Source organism: Melopsittacus undulatus, chromosome 1, assembly GCF_012275295.1.
Source record: "Melopsittacus undulatus isolate bMelUnd1 chromosome 1, bMelUnd1.mat.Z, whole genome shotgun sequence".
Lineage (NCBI taxonomy): Eukaryota > Metazoa > Chordata > Aves > Psittaciformes > Psittaculidae > Melopsittacus > Melopsittacus undulatus.
In genome coordinates this window covers 115,942,456-115,964,320 of record NC_047527.1, presented here as the reverse complement: position 1 = coordinate 115,964,320, position 21,865 = coordinate 115,942,456, and the positions used below count along the sequence as shown (strand labels likewise).

The window sequence follows — 21,865 nt, the reverse complement described above, 5'->3', positions numbered from 1 at the left end:
TCTTTTGTACTGCTTCCACTTTACTACATGTTTCCTATTTTCCAAATAACATACGCATTTGAGAACATCACAGTCTGGTTTTAGACTGCAGCTGAAACACTAAAAAGCCTCCAGAAACCCAGATGCCAAATGCATTTCGAGACATTTCCCCATCCCTCCCCTATCCATCTACTTCACCAACAGTCCTGTTCATTCCTCGATAATGCTTACCCAAGTGAAATCAAGAGGCAAACACAGCCTCCCTGTCCAGCCATGAGGCAGGTCATTCATAAGAAGCAGGGCATGCACTCGGCCCCATACTTTTCTCATCTCTTCTAAACCAAGAGCACCACAGTGGAGATGAGTTACAAGCAGGAAACCAGTGGGTGGCTGCCATCATGCCTGTATCACAGCAATAGTGATACGGAGGGAATGCAGAATCTGGGGGGGATTTTTAAGGAGTGTGATTTTGTGCTTTTCCTGATTAGAAAATGCATTAAAAATAAATCTTTGGAGGGTCATCTAAGAGAGAAGGCAAGAAGGTTCATAACTGCATTTATGTGAATCCCAAATTTAAAAATACATCTCAGATGAATGAGAGGGAATAAAACCTGTTCTGGCGAGCCCTGCTCCTCAGGAACTTCCATTTGCTGGGAAGGAGGCAAACTCTGTTATCAGGGAAGTCTGCTGAAGGGAGAGCAATTTCCCCCAGTCAGAGTGAAGCATGACATACCCCACTCTTAAATCATTTATATTTTACCTTTTTATGATGCAATCGTGAATTAGCTTTTTCTGCATTTGTAATTAGAGGCTAGAACAGATGGTCAGGGCTTAGTTCAGGGTGATAAATCCATTAAGATACCCTACAGAAAGCTGCTGCTACTGCGGTTGCTGCCAAATAACTGTTCATTCAAAGCTTTGCTCAGGCTCTGGGTACTGGGTGGAAGAAGAACCAGCCCAGTTCTTCACTACCTTGAGGTACAAGGGATAAAAATCACACACAAGTTTGGGGAATGTATTATTACTGTCTATGTGGCTCAAGAAACTTTGTGGTATGATACAGGGAATGCATGGGGCAATCCAGGGGAGAAGCCTAGAGATGCTGCTTCCCAAGAGCTGCCCCGGCAGATACACTCACTCCATCCCAGAGTGTGTGTCTGCTCTTCCAAGTGGATGAAATATTTCACAGAAGAGGCAGCCTGGTTGCAGAACAGAGTTTTCTACCAAGGAGTGATTGCAAAATATCCATTTGATTTTGAATTTATGTCTTCACCCATTTTCCAATAAATTTCTCAAAGCATTAGAATCCTAGAATAGTTTATGCTGGACAGGACCTATGTACAGCATTTGGTCAATCGAACTCAAAGCATCTGTCACAGTAGACCAAACCTGTAGCTCCTTTCTCCTCTCCTCCCATCCTCTCCCCTCTCTTCTCCTCTCCATCTCTTTTCCTACCATATTATATTCAAATCCTAACCTTAGGCTCCAGCAGAAGGTTCCTGCTTAACCTAGTCCTCAATTATGACCTATTTTTTTGCCAAAAACAGAGGTCAGGTAGTTAGGTATCCTAGTGATTATGATTAGCAAAAAGAGATATTAAATCATAAAGCAAACAAGGTGAGAAGTTGTGTGTTCATTGTTTCTGATGGCATCTTTGACCTGAATCACATCAAGCTACTCTGCAAATGAATCTCAGCAGAACCCATGGTTCAGCTCCATGGAGGTTCAGATCTGTGCACCTCTGGAAACCAGCAGTATCCTTTTCCAAGACTCTGCTATTAACCACTTTTGCTGAAACCCCTTTCCACTACTGGAATTTAGCACTGGAGCATTACCAGATATCTTTGTATAGCACTGCCATATGGAAACAGTATCTCCATACTCAGAGTTTCGTAACATCTGAGCAGCTAGAAATTAGCTGTGGAGTTGTATCAGGTCTATTAGAGGAGAGGAAAGACTCTGCTGTGGAAGGATGTGGAGTTCCTGTCATCCTCTCCCACAAAAGCAGTGAAGATTCCTGTGGGGAAAACAGAGACTGTGACAGATACAGCCTACCCACCAAAGTATGTGCTCATGCTGGACCCCTTTCCTTTATTCTCCAGGGACTTTGGCACACAGTGCCACTACACAGGACAGGCCTGAGCTAAATTCTTGTATGTTGAATGTTTCAGTGGAACATTCCATAGGAGGTGACATACATTACATATGACAAAATGAGCAGAGGAAACCTGACTGCATACAAGCACATATAAAATACAAACATCACTATTTCAGTGTTTCTTCTGCACATAGTAAGGTTGAGGGGCTTTATTAACAAAGGCTGTTTAAGCAGAGGTTTGCATTTGAACAAGGGTTCATTTGATTTCTGCTCCTCACTGTTTCCTGGCTGACTGCTCAGTATCTGCCAGCATAGGCATTATGTGATGCTCTGCTTGTCCCCAGAGCTGTCAGTCAGCACAGAGCCTGGGCTGGGAAATGGTTGGAGCTCGAATAAATATTAGCAGGATAGCCTGGACCGTGACCGCTTCCCTCCTCTTCTCGCCTTCACACACCAACACACATGATGCTGCTGCTGCCTCGGCACAAAGTGATGCTACAAGAGGAACCGGGGAGCTTCTCCCCCATATACACACCTCTAATACAACACTGTGCTTTTGATGAGTGACCCTTCCCTTGATGCAGCTTGTGCCTGTGCTGGATGGAGCCAGGTGATATTTTTAACAATAAACCAGATGAATTACTATTCAGAGAGAATCTACTTGGAAATTTACATAATGTAGCTAGGGGAGACTTTTGAACTGCTTCCCCTCGTGCATGAGGGAAGGAAAAAGAAGGAAAATTAAGTAACAGCCTAATTGGCTTTTATAACAGTCTATGGGGAGAGATGCAGGACGGTTCTCTGCCTAGCTACGAGGCTTGATATGTGCTGTAACCATGGGAAGCAACATTAGAGGCATGACAGGACAATGATTTGGTTTTTCAGCACTGAAGATGTGAAAAATGAAATACATCCAGCCAGGGGTTGTTTTCTGCTTGAGGAAGATCTGTCACTCAGGTTCAGAGGACTGCAGGTCAGGCTTCTGTTGGAGGGAAGAATGGAGGACCCGCTCTGCTGGTGCACCACCTCCAGTGTGGATCACAGCTGCTGGGGTGAACAGGATCTGCCTCTTCCACCACTGTGCTCATTTTAATCGAGGAGTGCTTTGCAGTAAACTGGGTAACAGAGAGGACCACCAGCCTAATGCCTTCTGCTCCTTCTGTGCCTGCCGCTCCCCTGCGTGCACAGTCCAGGTGCCAGCCCCCTCCTTCAGAGCCCAGAGAAGATGGCACGGCAGCAGACCTGAGTTCAGCTCCCACTGCCTAGAAACTGCCACATTTTGGGATACAGCAGTAACAGCGAGCTGCAAGGAAGATATTGATGGTTCATTTTTCATTGGATTTTGTCTTCAAAAAAGCGCCTGTTAAATCAGTGTCAATTACATTAAAACATGCAAGTTTCAGGACTAATCACTTTCTCTCACCCGCCTTCATTTCCCAGATACTTCAGGGAGAACTCCATTGACTACCTGCCCTCCTCAGCAGCAACCACTGCCTGAGATCAAGGCCAGGAGGAACAGGAGGGAAATGCCACTCTTCCACAGCTGAACCAGAGACAGTGGCAGTGAGCACTGGGAGTGACACCATCCCTGCCAGCACTTTCCAGGCCTAAGCCATTTGCCAGAACTCGGGAGCATCAGATTGGGTCTCTCCTCAAAAACGGCTCCCTAACATGTTCCAATTCCCTCCTAAACCATGGCTAAATGACTGATAGAAGCCCTCTGCCAGCACCGCAGGCTCAGGCAAAGCCATCTCCTCCCTGCCCAGCAGCACTGCTCTCCCACCACTCTGAAACCACGATCCTGAGGACTCACAGGCACCATCACATCCCCAGGGTTTTTATCAAGGTACTCTGGCTTCACTCTATTGTGCCTATTTATATAGGACAAAGCTATTAATCAGCTGTGTGTCCCACTCTCCCCTGCCACTGCAGGCAGGGAATGCAATCACCTACAAGCTTTGCTGCTGTCTTCTGGTGCATGAGGATCCAAGCAGAGGATTTGATTACAGCCATGGTACTGATCATATGCTGTGCTGGATGTCCTCAGCTGCCATCAAACTCACAGTCTTAGGCATGAGGATGGTTCAGTAAGGGTGTGTATACACAGGACTGATCACACAACACTATTTTTTGCTTTGATTTTAAAATTAGGCTAGAAGAATTAGACTAAAAAGAAAGTAATTTTGTTTTAAACACCATTTGTTACCCAGTGCAACCAAAACAGTTCCTTCCACACTGTTCAGTGATGACCTAATTCCAAATCAGAAATGGAGCTATCAGGGGAAAAACCCCAGACAACAGCATTAAGGCTTAACCTGAAAACTGCCCTGTGTTTAGGTCTACCTTCTAAGGACACTAAACCCCATGTCCTATTACAGCTATATTTATAGACCAAGCCAAAGCAGCTGTGACTGCAAATCACACCACGTTCTCAATCAATACAACTAAGAGCAACGCCTACAAGACGCATTTTAAGAGCACTTTCGTGTGTAAACACCGGACTTGTTCTTAAAACAGCTGCAAGCAAATGCCTCGACAGGATAGTGCTGCAGTTTAAGCCGAGCTCTTAAAGAAGCGATCGAAACCTTTACCTGCAATTGCTGCATTGGTGTTTAACGGGGTGCTTTACTCATAACGTGCAATTATTCAGGTTGAACGCATGGACGAGACATAGAACGCTGTGGGGCGGGACCGGGAGAGACGCCGGACGCCGCGTTCGGCGTCTCTGCCGGTCCCGCCCCACCGCTATGGCGTCTTATGTGCTCCGGAGGATGCTCGGGAGCTGCCGCCTCCTCTTCCTCGTCCATAGAGGAAGCTCCAGCAGCAGCAGCCACAGCATCCGCGGTGACACAGGTACCTTCTGCCCGGACCATAGGGAGATGAGGGGAAAGGGCAGGAGCTGCGATGGGAAGGTATTCTCGACCCTGGTGTCCTCTAGCTGATCGGAAAGGGCAATATCAGCCTGTGGTAGGTATTTCTCTTGAACTGGCAGGCTAAATTATAGGTGTTTATAGTTAAACTGTGATTGTAAGTTTTCTCTCTCTCTTCCACCCCCCCCGCCGTATCACCTCTGCATTGCAAAAGATGAGTCCAAGCAAGCATTTATTACTCGGGCTGATTTTTCTCCAAGGATCCTATGCTGATGGGCAGTAAGTGTGGAGGTAGTTCCCAACCTCACACTTTTGATTAGGAAGGAATCAAACTGTTCTATTCATTGTTTTTCAGCCAATCTATTAATACTTTTGCAATCCCATACCACCATAAATGGCCTATATGGTGTGTACAGACTCACACACTGTTCAGCCTGGAGAAGAGAAGGCTGCATGGAGACTTCATAGCAGCCTTCCAGTATCTGAAGGGGGCCTACAAGGATGCCAGAGAGAGATTCTTCATCAGGGACTATCGACAAGACAAGGGGTAATAGGTTTAAACTTAAACAGGGGAAGTTTAGATTAAATATAAGGAAAAAATTCTTTACTGTGAGGGTGGTGAGGCACTGAAACAGATTGCCCAAAGAAGTGGTAAATGCTTCATCCCTGGAAGTGTTCAAGGCCAGGTTGAACAGAGCCTTAGGCAGCCTGGGCTAGGTGAGGTGTCCTTGCCCATGGCAGGGGGGATGGAACTAGATGATCTTATGGTCCTTTCCAACCCTAACTATTCTGTGATTGTATGATTCACAGGAGGTATTGCTGGAGGTTTTGCACCATTATGGGATTATGCTCTCCATTTTTGTGTCCCTCAGGACTATGGCTCTATTTCTTTTGGGCTGTAGGTATTTCTTTCAGTGCTTCTTATCACTAGTTCACAGAGGCCTGTGGAAGTTGATAGCCTTTGACAGCCCATAAATGAACATTAGTTGTGTTGTTTGAGGGTTTCCAAGAGGCAAACTGCCAAAGCTTTCAGTGATACCCAGGTAGGAGGAAGGAGCACCAGCATACCAGCAGTTGTCTTAAGCCAGCACAGAGGACTGTGCTGGCCAAGGTGGATGGTCCCTTGGATGCCCATTTCCAATCAGAGCTTTCTCAGGTGGTGTGCTGGAGCTGCGCATGATTTTAAAGTTATTGTGACTTGTCTTTCTGTATCTAACTGAAGGCTCAGGCTCTCTGACTAAACAAGCTGAAGCAACTGCTGCTGCAGACTGGAAAAAGAAATTGACTCCAGAGCAATTCTATGTTACAAGACAGAAAGGAACTGAACCGGTAAGCAAAAGCATTAATGCTGTCCAAGGTTAAGCCACCTCCTCTGCCTGCTGGGCAGAGATAAACCTGCTGTGTGGAGCTGTCACTACTCAGTTGCTTCCTCTGCCTTCCCGTGGGTGGAAGGCAGACTCAGCATACTGAACTGGGTGGATTCTGTTCTGATCCACACTGGTTTGAGGATAAAAAAATCATTCTACATTCTTATTTCAGTGGGTTTTTTTCCTCTGGGATACTCTGCTGCCAGCTCAGCTGTCTGTGTGGCAGTGGTGGAGACCTCTCCAAAGGAGAGGGAGAAGATCACACTCTGGTCCTATAGTCCCCTTTTTTAGACCATATGTATATTAGCCATGGAAATCTAATGCATAGCACTCCCTTCAGGGGCTGGGTTGTCCCTCGTGTGCCAGGTCACCACCCACCTTGTCCCTGTGCCTTACTTCTTTCTGTGATGGAGGCCAAGTAGAATTGTGGGTGTCCCCAGCCCAAAGCCAGGGCTTCTGTGTGCATGGAGCATGTACCATGAGATTAAACCATGTGAGCCATGCCAAAATCCTTATCTATAAAATAAGGATCCCAATTCCAGACCATTCAGGGCAAAGAGAGTCCCTTTGTAGAGCCACTTTGAAGTTGTGGCACTCCACAGCAGAGCCCTGGTCTTTGGGATGCTACACATTTCCTCAGAGGTCACGACTCCGGCCCTGGTACCTGGATGATTTATGCATCTGACTGCTCTCGAAGTTTCTAGGGGCAGGGGGTAGTCTTCACTATTAATCCAAAGGCATCCTGCCCTTCATTTCTTTAGTCTGCTAATGTTTGTTCTTCAAAGCCCCCCTGTGAAGCCTTCTTTTTATGGTTTTTCTCCTGTTTTGAATCTGATTCCCACATGCTTGTTCCAGATGGTGAGCTTTAAAGACCTAGATTATTAACTTCCTCTTTTTTCTTCCTTTTTTTAAAAGCCATTTAGTGGGATCTATCTGAATAACACAGAATCGGGAATATACTGCTGTGTGTGCTGCAATGCCCCACTGTTCAGGTAACACCCTTTAGGTTTCACAGCTTCCTTAAAATGTCCAAACTATGACAGGAGGAGAAGTATCTGTTCATGAGAGGAGTGGGAAGCTTAGGTCAGAACAGTCCTTTGGTGCCAGAGTGTAGTACAGGATTTCCAGGATACCTGTGGTGATACAGGTACAGCCCCTTTTCTTGAACAAATGAGGGTCTCCAGTGGCCAGCAGGCAGTAGCTGATACTTATGGTCTGCCTTTGTTGCCTGCCACACACACTGTCCTTGATTGATTATAATTCTCTGTTTAAGAGGTCCCTAAGTCACAAGCTGCCACAAAATACATGTATTTTTGTGTGAGTATCACTGTATGTTTGCTCTGTTCTCGTGCTCTTCCACAGCTGTCTTCTGCCACTTATGCTGCTGGGCTAGACAGACTTTTGGTCTGCTTTAGCCTAGATGTTATGTTCTTACTGCTGGGTCCCTCATACTGGATCTGAGATCTTCTCTTCACCTCCACCTCCTTCTTGCTTCCTAAATTAAATTCCACTATTTTTGACTTTTTGGTTACATTTGGTTACATTTACTTTTTAAAACCTGTCTGTAAATGACTGCTGTTAACCTCTGTGCTCTTTACAATACTATATATTTTGCAACTTCATTAAAGTCTAAGTAAAAGGAAATAGAATGCCTCAGAGTAGAATATTCAGAAGGTGTTCTGTTCTCTGTAGCTGAAGCAGGAAGACAGTTCCTTATATTTTTGATCTAGAAAATAGCCTTTACTTATCCTGAGCTGAGAGTTCAATGGAATATGGCTGATATGCCCATTTTTATGAAGACTTTAAAGGATGCATCAGAGATCAGAACTTCAATGGGAACCTGAGGAACAAGAGATCTGGACAGTAAGAAAGGGGGGGAGAAGGTAATGGCTGTATTAAAAATAAACCTAAACTAAGCAATTAAATGGTAAAATTAGAGGCTGATAATTGTGAACTGTTATTCTTTGACCAAGTACAGAAAGCTATTGTTATGCAAATGAACATTTGCTTAAATGTATCTTTTTCTGTAGAGGTTTGATAATAAACACTTTGAAGTACATTTACTTCAGAACCTAGAACACGTTGCAGAATATTCTGAAGACAAATACAAAATCTTAAAAATACCTGTGAAAAATTCAGGTAAATGAGAGAAATTTTAAATTATTAAGCTGTGCAAGTTTCCTTCAGTTCCCTCAAATATTCCTTCAATTTAGGTTTCCTTTATATTAGATAATAGATATTGACAGGCCAACATGAAGAGATGAGCACGGGAGGGAATTGCTGCTGCTGCTAAACTAATAACAAAACAACAATATCACCAGTCATGCTGCTTTTTGCAGTATCCACTCTCAGAGAATATAGGCACTTCTGTTTAAAGCATAAAATAATGCTGAGCCTTGCATAGTGATACAGAGAAATTAAACCTCCCACAAACTTTCAGAAAAATAAGTAATAAAAAAACCTGTTAAGAAAATTGAAAATTACTAAATGTGCAAAATGGTCTGAAAATATATTTACCATGAGTACATTATGTTGTGGAGGACACTAAATATGAGGGGGAAATGGTATTTGATAAGGGATTCATTCATTATGTTTATTTCCTAGTGCATTTAAAAATGCCCTTTTTTTTCCTAAATGCATCAGATCATAGCTACAGGTAAATATGAAGCATTTCCTTCTTTCTTTCAAAGTATAGATGTGTGTGTATGCATTTATACCAGAATTTATTACCTTCTGCTATCAAATACATATTTGAAAGAGTTGGAAATACATGGAACAAACTCCTAACCTTTATAGATAGCAAATTGTGGTGCTTTAATGAAAACTCAAACCTTCAGCGAACCATAAACCTACAGCTGAGATTCATACAGCAAAAAGCACTTTTTAGAATTATCTGGATTCCATCCAGGACGACTGAAATAGGGATCAAAGTAAATGACATGTGCTGGAGGAATGGTGTGTCGAAGGGTAATCTAATGCATATGTTTAGGGAAAGTCCATTTATCCATAAATTAAGTGGTGAAATACTTCAAAGGACAAATATGATCTCGAACAGCAATATTTTTGGGTACTAAAATGTTTCTATTAGGGAATCTAAGTGATATTACTGTTAGTAAAACCACACAGAGACTGTTTCTGTTGAGAGCTAGTTTAGCAGTTCACAAGATTGATTCTTTAGCAGTGGAAACATCTACAAAAAACTGAAGCATTGTGAGTGGCATGCAAGGGACAGAATCAGTCAGGGTCAGATGCAAAACTCACATAGCATTAAAGACCTTCCTTGGCTCTGCAGGGTTTCAGAGAGGATCCTTGGATCTGTATATGAATAAGCAGAAGGGTCCCTGTGTCAAAAGAGTTGATTGAAATATGCATGCAGGCCCATGCCCAGGAAACTCAGGAGCCAGTACAGACATTTGTGTTCCCCCAGGTTATTCTCTGGGACTCTGGCTGGCAGGCAAAGTGTTGGTGTGGTTTTGTAGCAAGGAGAGGCAGGGAGCCTTTTTTGGCTAGAACGAAATAGGCCTGGAGCTCTAAATACCTTATCACGCAAATAGAGTCTGCAAACTGCGTTTTCTCCAGTGCTGCCTGCTTCTGTGCTGTGTCCTGTTTCTCCCCAGTTTTATGGAGGGGAGGAGGTAGAAGAGCATTTCTCATGGGTCTTTATGGAGTCATGTAAAGGACTGAGCAACAGCCACAACAAAAAGTAGCCTTCTGTTCTGTATTTGCAAATTCTCCTCTATTTCCACAGTTGCATTGCTCAAAGACAGCCCTGTACAGTTAATGATAAAACACATGCTCGAACATGCCCTATTCTTTGGGTTGGATTTTTTTAAGCTTTTTGCTCAGTTTGTTTGTATTTTCTTTCTAAAAAAGGCACTGCAAGTAAGATTTTTCTCCACTATATTAACATCCCACCAAAATATACATGATCTATACTAGATATTTTGCTTTAAATTCTGTGTTAACTAATGGACTCACCCTGATCACAGAAAAGCTACTGCTGGTGTTTGTGTCTCCATCTACCACTAGATGCCAGTAAGAGCATTGGGTTTGTGAAATGGGATAAACCATGGAAAATGGGGAGGAAACGGTCGTGCTGGGTCTCCAGACCACTTACCCCAGGAGCATGTGTGTCTGTTTTCATTTCTCACTCTAACTCAAACTAGGTCACTTCTCTCTAGGAGAAAGTTCTTATTGCTGTCAAAGCTTGCACAACTTTAAACAAGGTGGATTATCTCATTTCTGTATGCTAGATCCCAAAAATATTTTCTGATCATATTTTCCAATATACTCTAGGTTTTAATATGCAGCTAAGCAGGGTTGGTAATCCTGGATGTTAAGAGGAGGCACCCACAAATGCCTCAGTTGTTAGAAAAAGCTTTTTTTCAACCTTTATAGAATGCAAGTCTGTCAGTGAAACGGTGACAGCGAAGCAAAAGCTCATGTTGTGGGCTGATTGAGAATTCCCTTTGGAAAAGAGCTTCCAGCACAGTCTGATGCCAGTGAGAAAATCTATACTGTGTCAAATATTATTAATAGCAGTACAAGACAGGGATGAGGTAAACAATCCAATGTTCTTATGAAAATCAGATTTTTTTGTAACATGTCTGTTATTTATTAAGAAGAAGATCTGCTTTTCCTTATAGCTCAGAAAAGAAGTTCAATTCTGGGACTGGATGGCCATCATTTTCTGAGGCTTATGGTACCTGTGGCAGAGATGAAAGCAATGCTAATATTATGAGACGACCAGATAACTCATTGGGACCAACTAGAACTGAAGTTGTCTGCAAACAGGTATGTTTATTTTGGAGGTGATACCCAAAGATCCACATCTTAACAAATACATTTTCTTTGTGCCTGTGAATGAATCTACCTAAATACAATAGTGAGAATTACTGTTAGTGATTATCACTACAACTGTTCATATGAGTAGTTTGAAGTATCAGGTATAGGCAGCTGGTTTAGGTTGAACAAATGATGTGACTAGGGAGAACAGTTGTTTAAGTATATCCAAGGGCTGGAGTTTAGACAGAAAACATATTCAGATGACCACAGGTGAACTGCAGGACAGAAAAACACACAGTAGAAGGGGCTGTGAGATTTAGCCCATTTTGCTCCATCACAGGGGCAGTTCCTCATAATTCAGTCCTCCTAAATGTTTGCTGAAGCTGTTCTTAAAATACGCAGTGATGGAGACACCACAGCCGTTGAAAGTTACTACTGTTTGCCCTGCACAGCAGGGGCTGTGCCCTACATCTTCACAGCTATCTTCTATGGCTTCTCTTATTCCACAGAAGCCACCCTTCTATTTTGAGTAGCTATTTTGACTCCTTAAATCATCTATTTTCTAGACTTAAAAGGCCTGGTTCTATTTATGAAGTGTTTTTTAGTGTTAGTCATCTTGTTGCTGTATTTTGCACTCCTTCCAAATTGATCCTTTTCCTTCTTGAGTACAGTGCAGACCTGGACATAGCACTGCAGGTGTGCCTAGCCTGCATGAGAGGTTGTGTAGGTGTGTTATAGTGTTCCTGATCTTACACCTTTACCTTTCCACAGCCCGTGACCCATATTTCTTTTAGGACTTGCTATAATACCCAGGTTGTCTTCCAAAGAACTGCCACCATGACCATTTATTTCCAACCCTAAACCTGTGCTATTTATTAATTTTGTTAGGGTATAAAAGTATGCAATTGAGTTGAATGAATTGCATCTTAGGCTTTTGGGTTTGGGTGGTTTTTTGCTTGTTTTTCCAAACTGTTAATACTGCTAACACTGCCCTCCAGTGTGCTTGCAGCCCATTCTAACAGGATTAGGTATTATCTGCAAATGTAACAAGCATCTACTGCAGAGTTCATGTTTGCAGGAATATCCAGCAATCACCTTTCAAGAACCCCAGCTGAAGATAACCTTTCAATTATATAATGAGCCACTGATAGGTATTCTGAGTCCTATTTCTTCCCTTTTGTAATTTTGGGTAGGAAATCCTAGCTGACCTGTGAGAAGTCCCTACAGTGACTGCCTCAATTAACTTGACATTTTCGTTATATATTGAGATGTCTGAATCCTCCCATTTATTCCCTATACTTCCTGTCATTAGTACCTTTCAACTTCCTCTTCTGCGCTCTGCTTGTCTGGGGGCAGATATTCGCCCACTGACAAGAGGTGATTACTCCAGGACATATTTCTGATCTCTCCCCAAGACTCCCCCACCAACATAACTCAACAGTAAATTCATCATACAAGTTTCTTAATTCAAGTTAGTACCAAGTCGATCTGTAATTGCAGTGGTAATAATGGTACATCATTTCTGTTGCAGTGTGAAGCCCATCTAGGCCATGTATTTGATGATGGTCCCCCACCTTCTGGGCAGAGGTTCTGTATCAACAGTGTTTCCTTAAACTTCAGACCAGACTCTGGTCAATGAGAAGTGGATCTCTGTGGCTTATAGAACATCCTTTTACTGCTTATACAACAGGCTTGTGAAAACCTCATGTTTTTAATATAGAACTCAAATTTTTATGCCACTGCAGCTTTGCTTTCCAGCTGAGTGTTGATAAGATACATATTTTTGTGTTAAACCTTTGGCAATCTGCTTTTTCATGATTAGTGTGATGTAAATGTTACCTGTTTATTGTATTTTTTTAAATTAAAAATATGCAATAGTTCACATCATAATTATCAATGTGAACTGCACTGAGGCTGCTGAAACGAAGTACTCTCCCTGAACCTGACTTTGCTGATGCTGAATACTAGTTGTGGCACCCAGGAATACTGATGTACAAAAGACAGAGCTTTTACTTCTGTAAAATCATCATATCATTCTAAAGGGAAGAAAAAATAACATGAATCTCCAAACAAGGTTTGAGGTGAGGTTTTTTTCCCTGATGTGAGAGGTCTTTAACCAAGCCAAGTGACTTTTCCGTGCACACATAAAAGCAGAAGGAGGGCTTAATTAAAACTATTTCAGGCAACAGAACCAGTGAGGACACAGTCTTTCTTCTTTAAAAGCAACGGCTTTGATTCTGAGTCCAATAGCTGAAACAGGGTTTGCTCCAGGAACTTCCTCTTACAGAAATAATATGATAATAATGTAACAATCTGTAATGTATCCACACTTCTGTTATCACTTGTGTATTTCAGAATCCCAAAACAGAAATGAATGTGAAATTGACTGTACGGGGAGGGGGGCAGGAATTAGCATAAAAAATGTGTTCAGTAAAGTGATGCTTTTGTTGAAAACATACCTTGTCTGTTCTTATTTGTGCAAGTTTGTAAATAATTCTGTATTCTCCCAAGCATTGTTACCATGGTTTGCTGGAAAATAAATTGTACGTTTCTTATTGAGCTTTCCCTCTTTCAGGTTTTTTCCAGAGAAAATAATCTCTGAGTCAGAACATCAGCTTCACTAAACTGGCTGGATTTAAATGCTTCCCTGCTGAGAGTTACTAGGCAACATCTCATTTGGCTTTACCTATAACAGGCTGTTTCCATTCTCCCCACTTTGGTTGCCTCAGTAATAAAAAGGGTGTGTTCATTTACTAGTGTAGTCTTAAAACTGTTTAAATTACTTCAGAAAATGGACCTCTATTCCACTGAATTTACCTTTGCTCCTTCTGTTTTGGAGCTCTGTAGCTTTTCATTCTCCTGTACTTTCTACAGGAGAACTCTACAATTTCATAACTTCTAAAAACAACAGATGAGGGCAATGATCCCTATAGTCAACCTAAACCAGAACAGCACAAAAGCCACCAGAGGCATGAAGCAGACACTTGCTACTACTGGTTTTATGTAGTGTCATAAATGGTGATGGTCACACTGTCATCAGCGGTGTCTGTTAATGGCACCCACATGCTGCCTGCTATGCCTGCACTGCATCGTGCTCTGCTATGCAGAGATGTCCTTGCATCACCTGTTGCTGTTGCCTGCCTGTTCTGACCAGGATGTATGTGCCCAACCTGTTCAGGTCTCTGCACCCGAGTCTTCACAGGCTGTACAGAGATTACTGTTCTCACATGATCTGAATTCATGTATCTCTCATATCTTGATGTGCCTTCATTCACTGACAAGTATCCACACACAGATGTGTGCAAAACACACTCAGTTTAGTACCTTGGATGTATGTGGTTGGTGAAACCAGCTCTTAGTGAACTAGCAAGTTAGTAACTTACTGACAGAGGAAGCTTGCCTGAGCAGAGAACACATTTATGCCTTTGAACATGACTTTATGCAACTGGAAATGTTTGGTCTAAGCAGCAGCTAGTGCCTCTTCACTTCATACAGGAAGATGACCTGAGGTCCTGTTAAAGCCCCAGTTTGGCTTGTGCACTGTTATTTACAGATACGTAATCATATGAATAGACTCACATCTTCAGGGATAGCATCTGAATTGCACTACACTGATATGTCACCAAGCAAACAGCATAAAGCACAACTCCAGTGCCCCACAGAAACCAGACATTGAGCTAAGCAACCTTGTTCTGCTTATTCAAAAGAATATTGGGGAAAGAGGAGGGTTTGGCTTTCACCACATCTTAAAACCAGAGTAGTGGCACATCACCTTTCACTGTGGTGGTGTATCCCACAGTTTGGAGTAGCTATACTGAGAGGTATTTGAATATCCTGCTGCTTACACCTCACTGTAAATCTAAAAGTGTTTAGGTGTCTGTAAAACCCATGTGTATATATTGGTAGAGGAACAGGGAAAATAATTTCCTTTGCAAGTATGGCCAGTAATCAATTTGAAATAAAAGCCAAATTTGCAAATTAAATTTGCAGCCCTCTCCATTGCAGGCAGCTTGCACCTCTTCCATTAAAACACAGCCATACAAATGAATGATGCAGGACTCAGCAGAGGAAAAGGGAGAGGTGGGTAGGTAAGGGAAGAATGTGTGAAGGAAATGGTATGACCTTCTTGAATTAGCTCTTGCAATGCCTTTTATTCAGTGTCTGACTCTCACATTCTCTGCTGTATCTGACAGTGCCTGGAACTGTTTTCACAGCAATCTTGAGTACTGTGGTGGGGATAAGGCAGAGGTTTCTTAACAGATCCATCTTTTTATTACTTTATCAGTTGTGGAAAATTACATGGATCAGATGGGTTACTCCTCAGTAGTCCTTTATAAAATGGCATCCTTGACAGCCTTATTTTCTATTGTTTGTCCTACAGTGCAAGATGGGGGGAAGTGCCATGCTCATTTGAGTTCAAGTTAATCATCTCTCGAGCTGAGCATTACTATTCTTAGGCTAACAACTAAATCTGAGGATGCGCCAAGATCTGCATGTATAAAACTGCAGGCTGTCTGTGTCTTTGGTTTTACCATTCCCTCTGCTGGCTTTTTATGCTGTATATATCAGCTTGAACTTCTGTATTTCACTTGTGAGATACATCACAGCTTGGTCCCACCTTGTGTTTTGTCTCAGATATGCTGACGGCACTGGCCTGTGCTTTGCCAGTAATCTCTGCCTTTGTAAGATTAAGGTCAAATTTTCTTCTAATATATTTGTGCTTTTTCTAGGGCTACCAAAACCAAAGAGGAGATTAATCTAAGACTGTGCTAGGCCATTTAGTTACCCTGCCTCTTCCTGGCCTCCTCCCTGAAATTTGCATCTCTCAGTATGTGCATAGAGCATATTTGGTGTACTCTGACAGTTACACCAGCCTTAATGATGCCACTGTTACCTTGTGCTTCATGCCAGGGAAATCCCCATGACATTTCTCGTCATGTATCTGAGCTTATCTCCCATAATGATTCATTTATGGACGCTAGTTTTACATCTATAAACAGAGCTGCTCACATTCATGGTTTCATCCTTGTGTGATGTAAACTGCTAGGCATTCAGGACCTCTGACTGTAAGCTCTTTGGGGCAGGGAATTTCATTATCTTCTGTGTCTGTGGTACCAACCACACCAGGACAGACCCCAGCTAAAGGGACAAAGTGTTACAAAGAATAATAAAGACCAATAATAATGGAAGACACTACTAAAGAGTATCATAGGCTACAAGACTTTCCACATGCACCTGCACTGACTTTGTTCCACCATAGAAATGCTCAGAAGAGCAGTTGCTTCTCTGAGCTGACTGTAGTCTGCCAGGCAACTGCAGATTTATGTTCTATTGTTCACATCAGAGAAGTTTTTCAACATTGTTATTTCATTAATTAGTTCCAATGATGATACTTTTTTATCCCATTGTGGTTTTAAATAACCTTTTTAGAAATCTTAATTGAGGTTTCTACATAATTCTTAAGAGGCTTTAACATCTTAAATAAATTATTTAAAGACTTTCTTAGTTTTCGCAGCATCTCTACAAGACAAGTAATTATTCTGGATTTTACTGAGGGAAGATTTGATGAAAAGAATTTAATTGACTTGCTCAAGACCACAAATTAAATTTGCAGCCAAGCCGGAATTAGACTCTGCATGGCTCCTACCAGTGTTCCTATCTTCACACTCTGACTTTTTTAAAACTTGTTTTGGTACTTGATTGCTTGGTAGGGGGGTGAATTATCGAAACAAAGAAGGTAAAATTAGCATGTTTTTTTCCAGCTATGGCATTAAAACCAAGGCTGAGCCAACTAGGGCAACTTTGGCACATAAAGAGCAATACTTGACCTCTTTCTCAGAGCAAAGATGGTATGGGCTTGGTTGGGAATTAGGCCACAGTATTTTCCAGCTGTGTTGCATGTTGCCATGCAGCCTAAAGTGAACCTATGTTCTTCATGTTCCAACACAGCTTCAAGTAGAAGTGATGCAACACAGCTTGCTAACAGTAACTTCTTCTCCTGGAAGACAGCATGGCTTTTTTGGGGGGAGCACAGAGAGAAGATAGGGAAGAAGGAGCAGGTTACTCTTACCTTACTAGCAGCTTCACGTTCCTTTCACCAGAAACCATGATGCCCATTATTTTAGCCACCTATCCACAGAACTGTAGTGATGCCCTTTTCTGTTGCACCATGTTGCAAATCATTTGGATTCTCTTGTAAGTCTGTTGACAACCTGATTCTGGTCAGAACAACAGAAGAAGAGAGATGTTTCTCAGACCAAAAATAAGATTTTGCCAGCCCAGAACATCTCCCGTATGAGGTGGCACAGGAGGCAGCCTGCATGAGAAGGAACTGAAAAAGTGTTTGGGTTTTGCTTTTTTTCTGGTTTTGAACAAGATGGTGAGGACTTGGCTAGTACTCCTAAGCATGTTTGTATTTTCTAGTGTTCAGCTTCAGACATACTGTGTAGAAGAAATGGGCGCTGTCACTATAAGACTGAACTGCCTCCTAATTCCATTCACTTAATGACTTTTCGCTCTTGGCAGTGAAATGGTTTAAACCATACTCCTGTGCCTGTCCAACCTCCTGCTATATACAAGTGATGAGCTGTGGTAACACTACCCTCACAGTGTGTGGTGTAATGCTCAGCATCCCATCAACCTCATGGATTTCACAGCTCTTTACACATAAATGATGCCTAACCCCAGCCCTTTGACGTAGTGGTGAGCCACATGTCACAGAATAGGAAGCTGAGGGACAGCTGTGGGAAGTGACTTGCCCACAGTCCCCTGGGGCAGGGGAATCTGATTACAGAAAAGGGTTCTCAAAAGCTCTCCAAGTGCAAGCTGCTGCCAAAATTCACAAAGGCAGAGTAGTTTAAAAGCAAAGCTCTTTATTGAAGAAGTGCCCAGATTTTTTCAAGACTAAAAGAATTTGTCTCAAGGCAGGTGTGTCCATGGGGACTGGTTTTAGCAGCGCTGAGGAATGTGTGTGGAAGGGATTGGCAGCTTGCCATGGGGCAAAAGAAAGAGAAATCCATGCCCATTATTGCACTGCCTTTTACTGTCTTCTCTTTTGTTTTTTTTTCTGTTTTTTTCTTTGCTCTGTGGTATCCTTTCCCACTCCTCCTCAGAAATCCCTTTGTAATATCCCCCAGGCTCTAGCTTTATTTATTGCATTCTCCCTCACCTTGTGCCTGAACTCTCCTAATTCCACACACCCAGGGCACTTCTCTGTGCCAGAGAGATGATCAAACACACAGTCCTGTGCCTGCTACCTGCACATGCTGGAGGTGGCTGTAAGGATCTGCCCTGCATGGTCTGCAGAGGCTGGTGGAGCAGGCATCAACTGTACTCATCCAGCTCACCTCCTTTGTGTACATTAGGCTTGGCATCATTTACAAAGTGACTTCCAGAAGAACTTATCAGGGACAGAGAAGCTGCCACAGAAATCAGAAAAAAAAATAGAAAAGTCATCAGGATGCTCAAGTAGCCTGCTTGGTTCTGGAAACAAAGACTGTGATGCCCTGCCACATTTTAGATGTGGCAGGGCATATGGGATGTAGAAAGGTGGACCACAGCCAGGTCATCTTTGCTTTGGTGCCATTTCTGGAAGATTGGAAGATGGATCCAGACATTTTGTGATAGGAGGAAGGAACAGGAAAGAATGGCAAAGTATTTCGCACAACTGTTAGGAAAGAGGCAAAGGCAACACAAGGTGCTGGAGGAAGGTGCTGATGACGAGAATTTGTGTTTTCTTCTGCAGAAGGAGTCAGCACTGAAGGATGGGGACACAGAAGCATGTAGGACTGAAAGCCTGAAGAGGACAGTAGCAAAAGAGCTGACTGTGAACTCTCAAGGATGAGGGAGCTGAGATCAGTCCTTCCTGGTGTGACAGTCTCTTGGGGACAGTTCTAACAGAGCCATGGGATGTCTATGCATTTTCTTGGATTTCTGAAGGAAAAAGCCTTGTGAAGGGCTAGGATCTGAGGAGAGCTACAAGCAGGTGTTCATGTTTGGGAAGTTCAGGAGATTGACCTCACTGTTAATCAGAATACCAGGTGCAGAATGAACCCTCACACATTCACTGCCCCAGGAATGACCCTATTCCCAATCCAGAAAATGTTCCCTCCCTATTTCAGGCTTTCCATTACCTCTTAGTCCTGGGCCTCTTCCCAGTGCACTTGGGTATTCACACTCGGGCCCATTATGAACAAAGGTCATTAAACCTTGTCATGTACACTATGTCTAGCTGGAGTTTCCTTAGGCCCCCAGAGAAGGAAAAAAAGGGCCTCCAAGACACTTCTCCTTGGCAATAGCCCCAGTAGCCTCTGCCTCTGCGCTTGGTCTGTAAGAAGGGCATTTTCCAAAACCGGATCACATGTAACTTTCTATGACCTTGTAGCCTTCTCTTTACTTTTATGAATGAATCTCTATTAAAAGCAGGGGGTAAATGTTTTTCCTTTGTCCCTCTTTCAGTTTACAAATTTGTCTTCTCCTATAGCCAGCTGTTAAAAGATTGGTTCTGCCCCTGCTTTCACCTTTCCTGTTTTATCAGCTGAGACATCAAACTGAGGGCCTGACCACTTGGTGTTAAAGATCCATGGCTCTTTTTGTAAGGCAGTGGCCTGGCCAACTCTAGACTCTAAATGCTGCCTTGTCTTACCGTTTGAGTTAGCCTCTCACACCCTAAATTGCAAGGCGTCATTGCCTTGAGCAATGAACAGCTTCTCTGTCCTAATTCAGGGGTGACAGCAGTTAAGCAATAGGTGAAAGAAACTGTGTATTTCTGATGTATGAGCACTGCTGAGAGAACTTTTTTAGCTCTTGCAAATTGTTTGAGATCCACAGATGAAAAGGGCTGTAGAAATGCTTGCCATGGCTTATTATTTTGGGCCTGTTGTTATTTTTATTTCTATTACCCCTGTGCCAATTACCTTTTCTGTAAGATTTCACCTTCTTACTCTATACCTGCCTCAAGAATAGGCAGAAATTGCAAATAAAAAAAAAAAAAGCCTAAAACTGACAAACTGCTCCTAGAGACACAGTAAATCTCCACTCTGCCCATGCCGAGTCTTCAACTAAGCCCACTAAGCACCCCTCCACAGATAACTACAGTGAGCAGAGGTTTTCAGCTGTACTTGTAATGACTTCTCAGCCTGCAGAAAACAGAGCAGTGTACAGTTTTGGGATCCTGCTCTGTGGAGGTATGGCATATGTTCAGTGGGTTTGGAGAGGGATGGACTACTCAGAGTAGTAGTATCACTACTAGTAGTAGAGTCACACTCCTGAGTGACTACTCAGAGCCACCTCAAAATACATTTTTTTTTAAATATTTAATTTTCCAGAATATTTTGACAATTCTCCCCATAACACAGAGCAACTCAACTGGCTGCTCTCCAGTGACCTCTAGGGAACGTTTGCTTTCAATCCTGTTGCAACCTTAAATCACCTACAAAAAACAGCTTCTCCCAAATAGATTACACTGTCCTACTTTCTCTTCTAAGGCTGGCTTGTGCCATTGCCAGTCTCAAAGTCTTTTTCCACACAATGCCTTAGGTAGGAAATGTATGGAGAAGAGAGCCTTGTTATCTCCAGTTTGCTGACGCATCAAAGGAAGTTGCAGGTGCTCCACATGGATCTGATCCAATACCCTTTGAAGTCAATCAAAACCCTTCCCTCGACCTCTCATTCAATTTCCCTCTCTCAGTAGCTCCTTATGCAAATCATAGTCTATTTTGTCTGTCTCTCTAACAAAATCAAAATGTTTCTCTCAAGCATATCCCTTTGTGGAACCTGATGGAAAACCTTTCAAATTTCTTGGTGTTCTCTTTTTCAGAAGATGTGTGAATTGAAAGCAGATTAGTGCTATCCAAAGGGGGGAAGAAGCAAGCCCTGACCCTGCAAACCTGTGGAAGTACCGATTACTGACAGCTATTATCACTCTGACTGCAGCAGGAATGCTCACCTGGGTAACAGCCAGGAGGAACAGGCCTCAGATAGGGACCTGCTGAAAATCAGACACAATGCAAATGAATGCAGGGCACTTGACAGCAGAAGGTTGTCAGGAAGCCAAACTGGAAAGAGCTGGCTAAGCCTAAAATGAAATTGTCTGAATTTGCTAAAATAAACAAACAAATAAAATTATGAATAAAATGATGGATGGAAGTTTAGAGTACAGAAGTCCTAGAAAGCTCAGGACTAAACTGTTCAAAAATGAGACCAAAATTCACAGTAGAGGCTAAAACTAAAAAATGGGCACCCATGCTCGTGATGACTGGGATGCAATCCTAACGCTTTGTGTCTTTTAAGATAATCCTTACGTATTCATGTGCCAACAGCTCCCCTACCCCCCTTAACAATTAAAAATCTGGGATACGGATTAAAGCAATAGCAGGTGGCAATCTAATTGCTATCAATCCTACATCTGAACCTCTCATTTGTCACATAAACTCAACAACAGCTGGCTCTCAACCCTGGTTATCCTCACAGCCATTACAACAGGTTCAAAGAAGGTATGGGGGTGCAGGGTCCTCTTCTGCATGCTGCCAAGGACCAAGGGGAGGGGAGGGGTGTACAGGTGCTGTGCTCTGCAGCAGCGAGATGAAGGCGGCAGCAGCTTAGCCCCCTTTTCATTCTCTTCACAGGAGCTATTAATGGAGGGGACTGAGCATTCATTATCTGGTACCCACTTCAGTCTTCACACTGAGTAAAGGTGGGCTGAGCAGCATCCACCATGGTGGTTCACAGCCAGAAACCCGCAAGCCACGGAGGCAGCAGCGCAGCAA

The 21,865-nt window shown here is 42.8% G+C and overlaps 1 protein-coding gene across 2 annotated transcripts; it reads left to right on the top strand.

The window, feature by feature from the left end:
• Window positions 1-4,816: 4,816 nt before the first annotated feature.
• MSRB2 (methionine sulfoxide reductase B2) lies at window positions 4,817-21,002 on the top strand. Of its 2 annotated transcripts, none has more exons than XM_031052592.2 (5): window positions 4,817-4,930; window positions 6,170-6,276; window positions 7,230-7,306; window positions 10,961-11,108; window positions 20,917-21,002. In XM_031052592.2, the coding sequence occupies exons 1-5, from the start codon at window positions 4,825-4,827 to the stop codon at window positions 20,941-20,943; spliced, it is 465 nt and encodes a 154-aa protein (XP_030908452.1). In that variant the 5' UTR covers window positions 4,817-4,824; the 3' UTR covers window positions 20,944-21,002. The 2 variants fall into 2 exon arrangements, with proteins under 2 accessions (XP_030908452.1, XP_033925849.1); XM_034069958.1 differs by lacking the exon at window positions 20,917-21,002 and adding an exon at window positions 12,631-13,658.
• The last annotated feature ends 863 nt before the right edge of the window (window positions 21,003-21,865 follow it).

Bases quoted from the DNA above. Each gene is read 5' to 3' on its own strand.
- MSRB2 (XM_034069958.1), top strand. From the start codon at position 4,825: ATGGCGTCTTATGTGCTCCGGAGGATGCTCGGGAGCTGCCGCCTCCTC. The intron at 6,277-7,229 runs GTAAGCAAAAGC...TTTTTTTAAAAG, and splicing joins GACAGAAAGGAACTGAACCG to CCATTTAGTGGGATCTATCT. The intron at 7,307-10,960 runs GTAACACCCTTT...TTTTCCTTATAG, and splicing joins TGCAATGCCCCACTGTTCAG to CTCAGAAAAGAAGTTCAATT.